The sequence below is a fragment of the Pagrus pagrus genome (assembly GCF_965226575.1).
Source record: "Pagrus pagrus genome assembly, chromosome: 1".
NCBI classification, from domain to species: Eukaryota; Metazoa; Chordata; class Actinopteri; order Spariformes; family Sparidae; genus Pagrus; species Pagrus pagrus.
Window position 1 is genome coordinate 28,264,519 of NC_140185.1, and position 17,456 is coordinate 28,281,974.

The window sequence follows — 17,456 nt, forward strand, 5'->3', positions numbered from 1 at the left end:
TTGAAAAATAAATACTAATGGTTGCTTAGCTACATATGAAAAGAGCTAATGCATCATCCTGACGGTAACAATTTAATGTAAATCAAATTGCCAAACACTATTCAAGCCAACAACATTTAAAATAAGACCAGATTAGACTCACTTTCATGCCAAAGCCGAGCCGTTATGTTTGATTAAATAACAGTTTTATTACCTGATAACAGGTGCAGGCCTCCACTCCTACCCAGTACTGGGTGTAAGGACGTAAACCATGGAGTGTCTGCTGGTTGGATGTACCCTCTGAGAGCTACAGGAAGGAGACAGTGTGGGGGTGAGTTTAGGTTTTGAGTGACCGTAGTATTCAGAAACATACAGACAGAATCGTTGTGATGTGCCGCTAACATCAACGGTGACTTCAAGGTAGCCCACTTGTTTATTTCTGTTGTCATATTCAGCCATAACTGTGACATTTAAAAATATATAGTTTTGCATGGTTGTCTGACATTTCTGCTGATTAATTTTTGCACTGTGTTGTTTTGCTAGAGTCTTCTTACCACCAGTAAGACAAACTGCTACAATTGGGTAAACTCAAGATGTCCTTTTAGTCTGTGGCCCAACAGGTAAATTATGTTGTTAGTGTTGTTTATAACAAGATATTAATGCATCAAAGATTAATTTATGATGAATTTGATGTATAACATTTGACATTAAATCATAGAAAACGAAAAATTTAAGGCAGGGGTCTTCTTCCTGGAAGTAATTGTAAACAAACATATGTCTCTTTAGAGGATGTGCCACAAGGGCAGACGAGGAGAGAGGGAGGAGTGAGATAATAATTACAGAAAATGGAGGACTGGACAGTACAGAAATCAAACAAACACCTCCATTCAAGTTACATTAATTATTTAAGGTAATATTACGTTCTTTACCAGAGTGTGGTTGTTGTGGTTCATTGAGAACACTCTGTAAAGACTAACAATCCCATTTGGACGGGCTGGAGGACGGATGTCCACCACTGCCGAGGTCGCTGAAACACGCAGGAAAACAGGCGGGCCTACACCCTCAGGAGGGGCAGGTCCCGTTCTCCCGTTGGTCCACGCGCTGGCAGAACGACCGGCCGAATTCACTGCCAACACCTGTATGTAAAAAAACTCAAATCAATCAATGACATCATGAAAATTCATTCACATTTATAACCGAGGGTGAAAAATACAAAAGTGAGAGCCAGACATAAACTTTTCTCTCCCGTCATTAAGATTTCAGACGCATCTTATTTACTCTTAATGATGAAAGCTTCTCTTGATTAGCCAGTTTCCACCAGACCACCAAAAAGGATATAAGTCAATTCAGTGGACCATCCATCAAAACTACCATCAGCAGTGAGAGCAAAACCTTTTCAACATGCAACCCAACACTAACATATCTGCATGACAATTACTTTTCACCTTCATCAAGGAGTTATTCTCTCTCTCTCTCTCTCTCTCTCTCACACACACACACACACACACACACACACACAGACTAATCTTATTTGCGTGCTTGTGTTGGGTATAATTAGAGGGTGTACACAGCACAGGGTCAGGCAGGGTGGAGATTTGCATGTGTAAGTCATCTGTAGCCTGTCAGAAGTAGTGCAGAAGGCAGATGGATGGGTCTCAGCTTCACTGTTGAAAGTGTGTGTGTCTGCGTGTGTGTTGTTTGTAGGTGCGAGAGCTGGTTTTGTGCGTGTGTGCGTGTGCATGCCAGCGTGTTAAGAGTTGAATTAACCTCAATAATAGTCAATTAGGCCGTGATCAATCAGACTGATTGATCTAAGTGACAGCACAGATGGACTGAGATGGGAGAGGGGCGAAGAAGAATGGAAGATGAAGAGACTTGGAATGGGGGGGAGGAGGAGGAGGAGGAGGACAGGAGGAAGGGTGGACAAGGAACAAGGAGAAGAAGCTGGAGACCAGACAGAGGAAGCAGGACAAATTTTAAGTTTTGCTGTCTTGTCATTTTGTGGCTCCAAACGAAGCTGCTTGGATCGTTACAGGTTTAGTTCTGCAGGTAAGATTATATTGAAATTGTGTTTGTGTTAAGTTGGTGGATGTGCACACACAGACACTTTCAATTATCACTAAAACCCTATGGACATATTTTACTGTAGCATATACTGTGTACTCAAATACACATTAAACACATTGATATGATTACTCTACTGCACTATGACCAAAACTTCATCCTGAATAGTACCAGTATCCAATAAAATAGGTCAAATAATCTGTGTGGACTAAGTGGTAGTTGTCCTCAGTATGTGTCCTGGAAGACGTCAGGATATTGTAATTTAAACACCTGTCTACCTGTAGAAACTCTTAAAACATTTCCTCTTGATTGTCAACAACATATTTTCAGTCCTGTAAACGGTAATCACTGCTATTTACTGCTCTTACATGCTAGACTATTGTTTTTGCCTCAGATTTGTAGCAGTTGCATCAGTTTGTGCATGCAAATGTATTGCGATCTGAGTAATTGAATACAACCTTTAAATCTTTATCTGTATATTAATATTTGTGACTTGTGACTCCACCTCTAAACTTTCCTCTCAGAGAGACCAAGCTGGACTCACCCACGGATTTATTTGCTAATTATAATATTTGATAACTCTAATGAAGTTTATTCACTGACAATGCATTCAAACTGACAGAAACTCTTGAGCAAAACACTACAAGGGTCTGCGTTGGCAGTGATCCAGGATCAACTTGATGGCTGTTGCGCTTGTTATTGTGCTGACCATTGTCTAGGGCAGCAGCTGAGAACACAATCAGGGACTAAGACTGTCTTATTTGTGCTTTCTATGGCTACAAAAGAGCTCGAAAGGTGCGGTTCAGTTGTAGGACTTATCTAAGAACAACAAGATTGGATAATTAATCAAAATGTAGCGATACTAAACATTGAGGCTCAACTAAACCTCAGCTGAAATAATTTTTTTGATGTCTATTTCTCATAAAAAACAAAATATTTAGAAATATATAATATTTAATTTTCATGAAATTCTTAAAACTGATGAAGTTGAAATCTTTACTGACAATGAAGTTCTACGAGAATGAAGAAGGAGACGAAGACAAAATAAAAAAATACACTTTAAATTTGTTATCATAAGAGTGTAATCACAACTGTGTATGTAAATGTCAATAGTAACTTTAGTTTTAGTAACTGTACAGTTTCACACACTATACATTTTCTGTATTTGTGTATGATCAGTCTTTAAGGACGTCGATATTGCCATGTGGTGTATGAAGAAAGGGGATGCTGGGAGGGAGGGCAGAAAGAAGAATGAGGAAAAGGATAGAAGAAAAAAAAAAGGGATGGGTCGAGAGATGGAGGGGAGAGTGAACATTAGGTAAAGGGCATTCTGTCACCCTGATAAGTAAAGGTCGAGGAGAAGTGTGACTGTAAGAGATGCCCCCATAGTGTTTGTGTGTGTGTAGAGTAGATATGTGACCAAAAAAAAAAGATGACCACAAATGAAACACATATATTTACATGTCACGATTCTCCAAATCAACAATATGATTAGATTTTTGATTTTAAGGTCACAATTCATTTTTTTTTTCTTTTTTCATTATTAGACGCAAGGATCGAGAGGTCCTTGGTTTTATGCCCTGATAAATGTCATTTACATTTTCAAATTCTTCTTTAAAGAAGAAGAGGACAACCACACATTTGTTTTTGGAATGTACCACACTAAGGCCATGTGGTCAAATTTAAATCATTTATTTAAAAAATTTCACCAGTCAATTGGGAACTAACTTAAACACAAAGACTAAAAGAAGAGTCACTAGATGGCAGAAGGGTACTTTACAACAGTCTGGGTTTATTCACTTGCAAAAAGCCACACTCCTTGCAGCTTGTATTAAGTGTTGCTTTTGTTTTCTTCCGGACACTTCCACACGTGCACAAGTGGGTGAGGGTCAAGAGAAAATAAACACTTGGAGATTCGCCGATCCTGCTTTTGATTTGAAATCTTGACATCCCGATTTATTTGCCATGAAAATGAGGCTCTTTATATTATTGATTTGAAGTGTCTATCAAAACAATAACTGTACTACACTTAGTTTTTAACTTCTAACATCAACCAGAGGAAACATTGACACTAGCTAAATCTGACACATTTACATAAAAATAATGTAAGTTAATAAGAAATGCTCCTGCTCATAAGTAAATGAAGTAATGTAAACACTGGTAGCATGACAAGAACTGACTAAACTGAGTTTTCTTTTTCTTGTCTCTACGTTAGCAGTCAATTCTACTGTCATTCTGCCAACAATGTCTTGGTTTGACCTTTTATTTTATTTCTTTTTATATATTGCTGTTATCATAATCACATTTGCAGCCCCATATTACTGGAACAGAGTCCTTAGAAAGGATGTAAAATGTCTGGAGAAGAAAGTGCATTAGCATCAGGTGAAATAAAAAGTTTATGCAGTTTCTACCCGGGAACTGTGACTCGACTTGTTGCTTAAAATAGTTTTCATTAAATTAGCTTCTGCCATCACACAAAAATATAGCCCTCGCAGTGAAATGTTTCTACCCAGCAACAACCATGTTCCTCCCCTGGTAGCAACAGTTAAAGCCTCAATGTGACGCAAGGCTTTGGGCTTGATTAAGAAGTTTGTGCCAAATAGACAGAACAGAGAAAAAGTTCAAAACTAAAGTCAGTCCGGACCACCTTGCCCTTGATCCACAGCTAAAAGGTAGAACTCATCCCCTCGTCCTTATATCATCCACAGACTTTTTACTGCTTTCTCTCCTCTCGTCTCCTATTGGGCCGTGATTCGGCTTATTAGACACAAAATAAAAATATACGCCGTTAGCTGGCATGGCAGCGACGGAGCCGCCATGGCAACAAACGACTTCAGGAAACTACCAGACAGTCTTCGAGCCTTTTTATTGGACGGTCGGACTGCGGACACGATTCGAGCGCTCTGATAGGACGACAGAGCTACTTGGCGGGTGCATCTACTTGGGGTGAAGGGGCTAAGTTGTGTGAAAGTGGGCAGTAATTAAAACCAAGCATAAAGCTGTCAATAGGAGCTTATGACCCAGTGTAATTAGCCTAATATGATTTCTCTCTCTGCACTGTGCTGTGCTAAACTGAACTGACTTATCGTCCTTGTGTACGCCTCAAACACAGGGAGAGAGGATGAGAGCCAGATAGGTACACAGACAGATTAACAGCTAAATAAAAATAAAGCCAGGCAGATGGATAAAAAGACAGACAAGTAGGTAGAGGATAGACAGGTAGATAGATTGCCAGACACTGAGACAATTATAGAAACTTATTTGCATGATAAATAACTTCATATGAATATCAAATCATTTATACCATTTTGTCTCTTCCCTCTGACACACACACACACACACACACACCACACAGTTGTTTACGTGCACTCACAGGAGCACTACTGTGTACATGTGTTCATGGACATCACACACATACCACCACCTTGTCCACGTACCTCAATCCCCCACTGACAAATCCTCAGGGGACGTGTAGCGGTCACCATTAAAAGGTCTTTCCAATACAAGCTCTGTTACCAAGGGGCCTAACAGTTAATTCGATTGGCTGGCTGGTAATCAGGAAGTGGGGTGCTCTGAGGGCCCGGTGATTAATGGCTCTGTTGCCCGCCCGTCATCTCCCAAAGCTCCTCCCTCCCTCCCTCCCTCCCTCCCTCCTCCTGTCATAAATTAGGACCCTCGTAAATAAAGACGGCACCACAATCAGGCAAACTCAATCAATTACACAGGTTCTCTGGCCTCGGCTCGTATGTCTGACAGGCAGGAATGCTAATGTTATTGTTGCTTCCAAAGGGCTAGCCTGTCAATTAGCGTACCAACGCACGACACAGCAGCATGAATATGGACCCCGCCATTTAACACCTGTCTGATCACTTGGCTTGTGTGTGTTTGTCTGTGTATGTTGGCCTTTACGGACAACTATATACATTGAGGTGTGTGTGTGTGATCTGTGTGGATGAGTGGATATTAGGAAAACATTTTATTGTGAAAAGAGGCAACATCTTCTGATGTGTCAGTCACATCTGATCTCTTCTCCAAATGAGGCTCAAAGATCACAATAAAACCTTTAACTCTGTTTCCACAGCAGAGGACAAGAAGAAGTAAGGATACTTATAACAGCTAACACAGTTTACAGCTACTTAGGTGGACTAGGTGGACCATTTTCTTTAGTTATCTTCTTTAGTTATCTTTCTCATACGAATAAAAAAAAAAACAGTTTCCATCATAAAACCCAGTCGTAGTAGAAGCTTTGGTTTCCATTTCCTCTCATATCCGGATGAATATTAATTCAGCGAGTTGAATTTGACTTGGATTAACCAGCTATACTACAATATTTGCTATACTTCTGCTTTTCTAAAAAAAACACACGTATAACTGTACAGAGAGTTGTACCTGGTACTGGTATACAGTATAAGGCTGGAGTGCTTCATCTTTGCAGGTAGTGGAGATATTCCTGTAGACGAGTGTTGCTGTATCACCTCTGCTGGTGTCAGTGGCATGGTCCAGCCTCCGGTACACCTCATAATGAAGGACTCTACCATTTGACTGAGCTGGAGGGGACCAGGTGAGTAGAAAGGTGGTCTGTAGGCCGCTGTGTGTGTCGGGCTGGAGGTCTAACAGTGGTGCAGTTTGCCCAGCAGGGGGAGCCTCGAGAGTGAGTACAGGTGACCAGTCGCTGGAGGAGCAGCCCAGCGCCGTGCAAGCCTCCAGCCTCACTTCATACCTACACACACATAAAGACACAGATTTGTATATGCACTAGTTAGTGATATTTATGGTACACTTGTGAGAAAGAAATGTACCTTTAAAAATCTAATTCAACATTATTAGCAGCATGTTTGAATAAATGTTTATCTCAACCAAATGTCCACTGAGCCCTACCAAGATGTCAAAGAGGTAACTAATTTGGGAGCACTGGTGTTTATTTTGGAGACACACATGAATAAAGGAGCTGATGGAGAGGAGTGAGGGGGAGAAAAAGAGAGAGAAGGTGATGAAGATGAGTGGAATGGATGGAAGGTCATCAGAGAGAGAGAGAGACGTGGGATGATCTTTAGATGATAAGGCTGATGAGCTTTTATTATCTGAATCTTATCAGCACACACACGCTCACAAATGAACAGTCACACATTCAAGCACACTGACATGTACACACAACTGCAGTTGTATATGCACCCTCACACGCATGCACGCATGCACGCACGCACGCACGCACACACAGTGTTTGGTATACACTGCTGTCTTTTTCTCTCTTTATTTCTTGCTTTGAAACGCCACAGTCTTGATGATTTCGTCATGGCAGCTTGTTTAAGAGGTTGTTTTTCACCAAATCAAAATACCTGCATTTTTTCAAGTGCACTGCTATCCTAAACTATAACACAGGCTTCAGAAATACAGCCTTTTACTTAGTGTACAAACTGCAGAGCGATGTTGTCCATCTTTTTCTCTTTGCAAGATGTTTTAAACATGTTTACAACAAGTAAAACATACAGTGAGAGAAGACATTAAGTGTTTTCGAGAAAGGTGTTTCTTTTTTTTTTACTGGTTACTTTGGCTCCTTCTCTCTGTCTTTTTAAAACCTATTAATCCAAGTTGATGCCAGTTTTTATTGGTCCACTTTAAGTTTAATCATTTTAAAATATATAATAAAATGTCACCATCTACTTTGAAAGAATGCATTGACTGATTGTTTTAAGAAAATGAAAGTTATTTATTGATTGCAATAAGGGTGAAGTGAACCTACGTAATAACTGCACAACAGTCCCTAGGTTGTGTTATTCTTTTTACCAAGAGATGGCACTCTGTTCCCTTTTTTTATCGCCCACTCTTATCTTCTATTTCTCCCCATATTTCCTTTACCACAGTACTTATTACACAGGAAAATAGGGAGCTGTGTCGTTGAGTTTTTTTCTAGATCATTTTAGGCATGCAGTTTAGGGAAAATGTAAATTCTTCGACCTTCAGCTTTGCAATAAATAAAAAAAAAAAAGACATACTCTTTTGAAAATATTTTGCTGCACTAAAAACGTACAGTGAACTGTGCTGTAGATCTGCTTTGACCAACCTGTGGTAAGCAGCCAGCCCATGCAGAGTGGTGTGTCGGTCAGAGAAGTCCCTCTCCTCTGCAGTAAACACAGTGCTGGTGACTCTGAGCTGGACTGGATCTCTTTGATGCACAGTGTAACTCACAATGTCTCCATTAGGACGAGCTGGAGGACTCCACTCTACTCTCACCTGGAAAACAGGCAACACACAAACTTTTTAACAACATTTAAAAGATAGTAGGAAGAAGTTATGTCATGATTCAGCTGTTACTTAAATGGACTGAATAGATTAGTGGCTCACCTGGCTTGGTCCCAGAGGCGTCAGTGTGGGGAGACCGACACCAGAAGGAGCTGACGGTTGAGTCTTTGCTGTGGCCGCCGCGCTGCTCACTGCCCCTTTACTGTTGTTGGCCCTGACAACGTAGCTGTATTCCACACTTGGCAAAAGTGTAAAGTCGTGGTAATGGGTTTCAGTGCCAACATAGATGACTTCACCATCTCTGCGGAGCTCATATCCAGTGATGTTGCCATTAGGGTGCTCTGGTGGTCTCCAGCTAACCTCCACTGACTCTGGACCAGTGACCTTTAAAGGAAAAGGTCAAAGATCACATCAAACAGAGCTTCTAAATGCATGACAAATTGTAAACTTAACAAATGTAGACCATACCACATCAATTTCAAGTAAATCAAATGATTATTATCACACAAGGTTTACTTCAACGTTGTTGGATAAAAATAGCCGAATAATAACAAAAACAAAGAATAAAAAAATATAGGTCTTCCTCGCTAGAAATATGTAAACAAAATGATGTTGATGAAGTTATTTTGACTAGACATTTTTTAAGGTGTATCAAGCAAAAAGAGGTTTTCCAGATTTCAGCCAAGAGGGAAATTTTAAATTCTCTTGATGAGCCATGAAATGTTTTCAATATTTTGACTGAAATGCACAGGTATTGCACACTTTGTACCACAGCTTTCATTGGAAGTCAAACATCAACAAACGCACCTTAAGAGTCGGGGCAGCCAGGCCAGTGGGTGGAGCCTCCTCAGTCAAAATGGACATGGTGGTGCTGGTGGTGCACCCACCACTGGTGCAAGCTAAAAGGACCAGCTGATACGACGTGTGTGGCTGCAGATCTGACAACACTGCATTGAGAGCTCTGCCACGATAAGCTTCTTCGTCATTCAGTTTCAGCACATAGTCAGTCACCTCTCCGTTTTCAGTTACTGGTTTGCTCCAGGAAATGTTTATACTACTGGATGTGATGCTGTCCGCTGTGGGAGCTTCCACTGTGGCAGGTGGAGCCTCTAGAGTTGTGATGTTTGTAGGAGGGCTGGTGATGCATCCCTCAGACGTGCAGGCTATGACTGAGTAGCTGTAGAAAAGAATAGAATAGAATAAAAGCTAAATCATCTCTATTAAAATGACTGATTTGTTTGAGGTGGTTATTTGTAATCCCCACAAGGAGACATTCAGGTTAGTGAATGGTAATACCTATACGTTGAGAACGGCAGGAGGTCTTCGTCAGTGTATCTGAGGACAGTAGGGTCAAAACTAAATGAGAAGCTGACATTGTTTCTCTGAATCCTGTAGGATTGAAGCACCCCGTTGGGCTCCAGAGGAGGAGTCCAGGACACCAAAACCTCACTGGGCTGGCCTTGGATATGACTCACTGTTGGGGAGGCTAGACCACGAGGAGGGGCCTGTCTGGTTGTCACAGTAACCCAGGGGCTGCCGGTGTGTCCAGCGGGGTTGTGACTACGGACACTGAACTCATACTGTGTCCAGGGACGCAGACCGGTCACTGTATATGAGAAGGTGTCACCGTGTTGTGGGGATGATTCTCTGAACAGCACCTATTGGAGATAGTTGTGGTTGAATAAGGTTGATGAGCTGTACAGTGAGAATATAAGTTGAAAATGACACCTGTGAAATTTGCTGTAATTGTATATAATGATATCTTTATTAGTTGTAAAAGCATAAACAAGGCAGGACACAACTTTTTACAGATATTTGTGGCACTGTTCTGTCAGGCTAACTGACAAAAGGTCAGACTGACCATGTGAAATTTGTCTTTAGTTTCACCCACCTTTCCCCTTTCAATAGCCTCGTCATTACTTCTTCCCCTCCCCACTTCCTCCACACTTCTCCCAAGTAATAAATATTCTCCAATTGGCCCGTTGGGCTGGGAGGGAGGACCCCAGGTGAGTGACACATGGTCTGGGCCAATGAAGAGAGGCCTGGGAGGGGGCTGGGAGGCAGGTGGAGCAGCTGCTGTGGTGACGTGCTGAGGTGGGGTACGTGTGCATCCTGCTGAGGTGCAAGCTTCAAGAGTCAAAGAATACAATGTCCATGGCTCCAAACGACGAAACAGGAAGTTGCGTGATAGTCCACTAAATTCCAGGTTCCCCTCACTGTACAAGTTATACATCTGGAAAAAGAAGAGACAGGACGTGAAGAAGGGAAGAGGAAAAGAGGGAAAGAAAAGTATCCAGTGCATTGGAAGAGGAGGAGAGAAAGAGAATGTGGGTTAAAGTAGGACATAATGGGAACAGAAGAGGAATGACGATGTGGTAATTAGAGCTTGACTGATTTATTAGTTAGCCGATATTAATGCCTAATATTGGCCTATCAGAGATATATCAGTATGGCATCTATGTTGTCCGATATGAAGTTCACTCATGATAATTTAGACAGTAAACAACAAATATCATTTCTTTATTACATATCTTTGTCACAAGTGTTTGATAACCACATTTATTTTTATGTTTATATTGATATCTGAATTTTTGACTCAGTTATATCAATATTAGCATCTTATAATCAACGATCGGTCGGGCTTTAGGTGTGATGTGTGTTTGCTTGACATTATTGGCTTCAGGTGCCATCCTACTGCTGAACACGTACGTATATCAGAACATATGTTAAGTATGTCCATGTATATGCAAATCAGTTGCTGAATTACATGGGTTAATTGTGTGTCTTGTATGTTGGTAACTTCACTGGAGGTAGGGCTGCAACTTACGAGTATTTCATTATGGATTCATTTTCTGATTATTTTTATAGTTCATCGATTTATCGTTTAGTCCATAAAAAGTCAAACAAATGTGAAAAATGCTCATCACAATTTCACTAAGTGATGTCTTCAAATGTCTTCTTTTATCCAACTAATATTTCAAAACCCCAAGGCTCTTTATTTACTATCATAGATGACAAAGAAAAGCAGCAAATCGTCACATTTTAGAAGCTGGAACCAGCAACGTGTAATATTTTAGCTTGAAAGTTGACTGCAACGACTTATCAAAATAGTTGGCATTTAATTTCCTTATGATTGACTAATCGCTTAATCGACTTATTGGTGCAGCTCTAATCTGTAGAGCACCGTTTCATCTGCTCAGTGCTGTGTATGCACTTTGATGTGTGTTCTGTGTTTCTTGTTTGTACCGTGATGATTCCATTTGGAGCACTTGGCTGATCCCAGCTCAGCAGTAACGCCCTGCCCTGCTCTCTCTGCTCCACTGTAAAGTTGGCCAGGCCAGCCGGAGAAGCCTCCAGGGTCCTAATGCCTATCCACGGACTGGATACGCTACCTGGAGGGTTACAAAACTAGACTCAGTGGAGTGATTCAATCGTCGCCGATATGATTTATCACTGATATTTTAAATGAGCTAGTGATCGTAATGAGCATACCTGCGTCATTCACAGCTTCCACTCGTAGACTATACTCACTGTACGGTTCAAGGCCATAGACTGTTGCTTCAAGGACTGAACCCTGAGAGAGAAAGAGAGAATGACATATAGAGAGATGGAATAAGTACAAGTGCAAAGATGTAAAAAAATATGGAGAAAGTGGGAGAGAGAGATGAGACAGAGATAGTTGTAGAGAGAGAAAAGAGGGAAGACAAAGGAAGGATTGGGCAAGAGTTAAAGGAAAACAAATAAAAGAGCAGAGATGGAAATGGAAACAGGGAAGTGGGTAGCGTGCCACAGCAAGAGAAGAGAGCGAGAGGAAATTAGTTACACATACAAATCCTGCATGAATAAAAACCAGTGCATTACTCATTAAAACGGGCGAATGAAAAGGAACACTGAAACAATGGCGAGCTAAGATGACATGACATGGGATTTGTGATATCAACATTTCAACATACAGCCTCTGCCATGGTAAAGTAAGTAGACACCAGAGAAGTGGCAGAGACGGAGAGAGACTGGCAGACAGGCAGGCAGGCAGCCGTCCCTTATGGGTGAATTCAAAGCTTCCAGATTGAGTGTTTATGTCACACATGCACCCTTTCATATCACACACACACACAAACACACACACAAACACACAGAGAGTGAGTGTGCCAGTAGCTTTAGGCAGTGGGACCCAGCCCAACACCCTGGCAGACACAGGGGCAGTGTGTATGTGTGTGTGTGATACAGTGGGAACACCATTTACTAATTGATAAGAGACACACTGTTGTTTCAAAAGGCCCTGGCGTGCAATGACATGGTAGTCAGGGAGCACTAGGCTCCAGGATGTAGCATTGCCTGTTTGTTTGTTTATGACTGTGATCTTTAAAGCAGCCATGAGAGTGATGTCTCTCTGTGTGCGAACATATCTGTGTGAATGTACAACACAGGAGGCTATAGTTTTTCATGTGTTGAGTCTGCAGTTTTTTGAAAATTCGTCTGTTCAGGACCGTATGCTTTCTCATAAGCAAGCATATGTGAAGAGATTAACTGGTAACCCACTTCAATGCAGCGGGCAAGAGGATCAAAAAGGCTCCAATTCAAACTGAATCAAATGAAAACCCTGACAAATCACCGTAGCGTGGCACCAAGGATGAACTGTCTGAACAACAAGCAGAATGCATGTATTCACTGTTTTCATGTCTGGGAGCCAACGTGTTTTTCATCCACAGTAAAATAGGATTAATAAGCCCCTAGACACCTAGACACAAGCTAAATCCTCCTGCAAATCACAGCACTTCTCAGTAGAGAGAGGGAGGGAGGGAGGGACGCAAAGAGAGAGACACAAGGGTGGAGAGAGATAGAAAAAGAAAGGGGCAGTGGAAGTGAGACATAAAGGCCGAAAAAAAAAAGAGAACAGAATTAAATTAAGTAAGGTGACGTAGTACAGAGAATTAGAAAAAAGGGAGAGAGAAAATTTAAAAGGTGAGTAAGTTAATATCTAATGAAGGAAATAAAAAAGACAGAAGGAGGAGGTGTGAGAAAGAGGGAGACAGAGAGATTGAGTGAATGGGTAAAAAAAAAAAGAGGAAAGAAAGCTAAAGTGGGAGAGGAAAAAAAGATAAATGTGGCAAAGGGGAGAGACAGATTAAGTGAGCGAGAATGAGAGATCTCTCTACCTTAAAAGCCAGTGAAATATGTGAGGCATGTGGCCTATAAAGCGGTTAACATATGCACATTGTCAATAGCAGCATCTGGCGCTGGCAGCTTTTATAGGAGCATGGAGACTCTGCTACACGCCTCTAGATGGCAATACATTCAAACACTTTATCACTGAAACACACCACATTAACGGCCCCCTCACACACACGCGCGCACACATACACACAAATACCCAACAATCAAGCACTGTGAAATCCGGCGCCTCAGCCTGCTAACTGCACACACACAGACACGCAGACACACAGTAATCAAATGGTGTAACACTAAAAAACACTACTATTACATTACATTAACAGCTCCCTCAATAACTATTTCTCCCTCATACATACACATGTGCAGACACACACAAGCTTTCACAGTATCTTATGACACACGTATGAAGGAATGTGTCGGCACTTGGCAAACACACACGCACACACTGCTAATGAAATACTGACATGAATATCAGTTAAGGTAAACAGAGCTGCAACAATTAATTGATTAGTTGTCATATATTAAATTAACTATTTTGATATTTGAGTATTTCTTGAAGAAAAAAAGGTCAAATTTCTCTGATTCCAGCTTCTTCAACGTGAATATCTGGTTTCTTTTCTCCTCTTTGACATTAAACTGAATATATCCTGATATATTCTTTTGTGGATGAAACAAGACATTTGAAGACGACAGAATGGGCTTTGGGGAAACACTGATGAACATTTTTCATCATTTTCTGACATTTTATAAACCAAATAAACTAATCGATCAATCGAGAAAATAGTCGAAAGATTATCTGACAGTGAAAACAATCGCTGAAGTAAACACTGCACAGTGAGAATAGAAATTCCCAATTTATATTTCTTTCTCTTCTTTTGTCATGTATACTACATTTGTACGTATATACATATGTATACTATACATCTGAATGGATGTTTTTTTCAGCACCAATGTTGGAGTAAGAGCTATATCGTAAAATTACAATAGGCATTTATGACCTCACTCTAATATTTAGGCTTTTCTAGTGTGGGAAGTTTTTTTAATTCTTGCTGCAGCATCAGCAAAATTATAGCTGTAATTACAGTCCAAGACTGAAGTAGCATAAACTCCTTTGGATAAATTGTGGTGTTTTTGTTAAGCCTATTCTAGAGGAAATACAAGGCCAACCTATGAACAGCACATGACAAGCTACAGTGTAAGATATGAAAGCAAAAAGGTTCTCGTCAACCTAAATACAGTGTGCAGGAGCATGTGCATGTGTGTGTAGATGATCAAAGTCACTAGTTAATCATGCCAAATGCACAAGAACAGAGGGGGAGCAAGAAGTCAAGAGAGAGAGAGAGAGAGAGAGATCGGAGCAGGAGAAGAGAGATTTGCACAGATGTAAAGGAAAAAGTGTAAACAAGACAGAGGGAGAGAAGAGGAGACAATGATAGGGAAAGAAGCGAGGAGACAGGAAGAGGTCTTGCTAATTTATACATTAAAGAGCCCTCAGATCTTACATGGTTCAACACAACTTAGCATTGAGGGCAAGGAAGCAATCTATTCAATCTTTTATTTCCTCATTCTGTCTTCTCTTTGGTGTGTGAGCAGAGCAGCAGCAGGGGTTCTCTGGACAGTGCGTGTGTTTCTGCATGTGTAGCCTATATAAAAGGGTCAGCGTGCATGTGTAAACCATGTGCAAATATATCGACATCCAGCGTTTATTTGGAGGCATTTGCATGTATCCTAACAAGCCCACATCTGCATGCATCTTGTTTTGTACCCATGTGTCCCTGCTAGAAGTAGTGTGTGTGTGTGTGTGTGTGTGTGCAAGTGAACAGCTGAGTGTGTGTGTGATATTCAGGTGGAGAGGCATGGTGCGGCCGGGGGGACAGTGTGTGATACTAATTAAGAATAACCATGTGTATTTGTCAAAAGAATTATGCTGATTATCTCACAAAGGCCCCAGTACCGGGCCCCGCAGAGAGACAGAGACAGAGAGACGGACCAACATTAGCATATGGCTACACACATGCATGCACGCACACACACACACAGGCTCTCTTTCTCTCTCTTTGTCTCACACACACACTTTCAGACGTGCAGGTAAAAGTAAAGTGAGTGCCTAAGAACATACATGAAAGAAGCATGCCTAATGATAGGTGAATGGGGTCCAACTGGCCGGCCTCAGGGATGTTTCTCTCCACAGGCCTTCTCTGGCCTCTCTGCTCTGTCATATTAAGTCCTGGAGAGATAATAAAGCACCACACTGTTTCACCTTTTCTTATGCGTCTTAGTGCTTTAGTGTGTGGTAAAACATGCTATGATCAGATATGATTCAATACAATTTCACTCAATTCAATTCAGCTCGATTCAATTCAATTCAGCTCAATTCAATTCGTTCGTCCAGTCTATTAGTACAAGCTGTGCCCTGACCAGCCCTGTGAGAGCAGTAATTGTTTTCGGAGGTTTCTGAGGTGAGCCAGTGCACCACACGCTGCTCTCTCGCGCCCCATGCCAAGCTCTCAAGCCAAGTCTGTATGTGTGTGTGTGTGTGTGTGTGTGTGTGTGTGTATTTATGTGCGGAGGCCTAATTCAATGCTGCTGGAACAATTGCCCTGTGTGTGTTTGCAAATGCCCTGCGTGGGTGTCCCTGCTAGTCAGTGTGCGTTAGACAAACCCTGACACATACAGACGCCCGTGCGACACATACACACACACACAAAGAAACACACCCACAGACACACAGAGTGCCATTAGGCATGTGTTTTGTCTGTGGCCAGCACAGACATAGAGAGGGACTGCAGGGGTCTGGAACAGGCATGCCCACTTCACACCGACAGCCATGATTGGCTTTGGCGGCTCCAGACCCCGGGAACAGCATATTTAGTGTTCATATATGCATGTGTGTGTGGGTGTGTTTGTGTGTGTTGTGGCCAAAGACCAGTGGACAAATTCTGGCGAGTTAGGGACGGTATGCTTGAAATCCACAGATATCTCCAGAAATGGAAATGAGCATGCTTGTGTTTGTCTTTGGATGCAATTTTATCTGAGCTTTATTTAATCAGGTAGGGCAATTTGAAAAATGATTACAGCGTTTTTTTTCAACTTACCAGTGACGAGTTGGTAAAACAAATAGTAATAAAAAATCTGTAAATTTCCAATCAATATCTTCCTCTTGTTCTGTCTTTGGGTTGGCAGAGATAGGGACAACACTGCAGTAAAACTAAGGCCCTGTCCACACATACACAGGTATTTCTTAGAACAAATCTTTTTTGGCCTTTCCCGACTTCCGATCTAAATGTGTGCCAGAGCGTTTGCTCAGGAAAACATGGACGCCCGCAGCAAATGGATGTTTATATGGTGAGTCTGTGAAGTTCACAAGCAACTACAGCAGCTGATTGAACAGATGCATTTAAAAAGAAACGGGAGAGGAATAAATCCACTGAATGGAAATGAAAATGGCGACCACAAAGTTGTTGTTACAGCACGTTTAACAACACAAACACTAAATGATGTAAAAAGTGATGAAAAGATAAAAGATAAGTGTTTACTATCTGTTTTCATGTCAGAGAAGTCAGGCTTCATGGATCTTGGCCGAGTTTCTGACTTATAATTTCGACTTGGATGACCGTTATATTGCACTCTTCTGGGTCAGAGGTTGTTGAACTTCTGTATATTAGATGCAGCTAAGATTAAATATTCCACTTGATGGAGGGTTGTAAGAGACAAAGACTCTGTACACAGATAGAGAAGCTGGCAGGAACACCTCATCCAGACTATATTCAAAAGTACAACCCACTTCCAAAACAAACACAAAGATTCAGTTACAAGTTTTCACCCACCCTCACAAACACATCCACACACACACACACACACACACACACACACACACACACACACACACACACATACACACACACACACACACACACACGCGCTTCTTTCCTCCAGAGTTTAATGGACTCCGTCATCACAAATACACTAAAGACTTTTTTTCTCTCTCTCATACTCAGCAT

At 41.4% G+C, this 17,456-nt stretch overlaps 1 protein-coding gene across 2 annotated transcripts in view; it reads right to left on the reverse strand.

Annotated features, from left to right (window-relative positions):
- ush2a (Usher syndrome 2A (autosomal recessive, mild)) overlaps positions 1 to 17,456 on the reverse strand; it is a 196,117-nt gene that overhangs the window by 7,093 nt on the left and 171,568 nt on the right. For both annotated transcript variants that reach the window (XM_084361215.1, XM_084361216.1), the window contains exons 75-84: positions 11,776 to 11,857; positions 11,530 to 11,675; positions 10,175 to 10,516; positions 9,580 to 9,941; positions 9,091 to 9,460; positions 8,386 to 8,667; positions 8,105 to 8,274; positions 6,433 to 6,763; positions 909 to 1,115; positions 194 to 286 (exon numbers count right to left, since the gene is read on the reverse strand). In XM_084361215.1, coding sequence (XP_084217341.1) covers positions 194 to 286; positions 909 to 1,115; positions 6,433 to 6,763; positions 8,105 to 8,274; positions 8,386 to 8,667; positions 9,091 to 9,460; positions 9,580 to 9,941; positions 10,175 to 10,516; positions 11,530 to 11,675; positions 11,776 to 11,857 — 2,385 coding nt within the window. The remainder of the gene's footprint in view (positions 1 to 193; positions 287 to 908; positions 1,116 to 6,432; positions 6,764 to 8,104; positions 8,275 to 8,385; positions 8,668 to 9,090; positions 9,461 to 9,579; positions 9,942 to 10,174; positions 10,517 to 11,529; positions 11,676 to 11,775; positions 11,858 to 17,456) is intronic.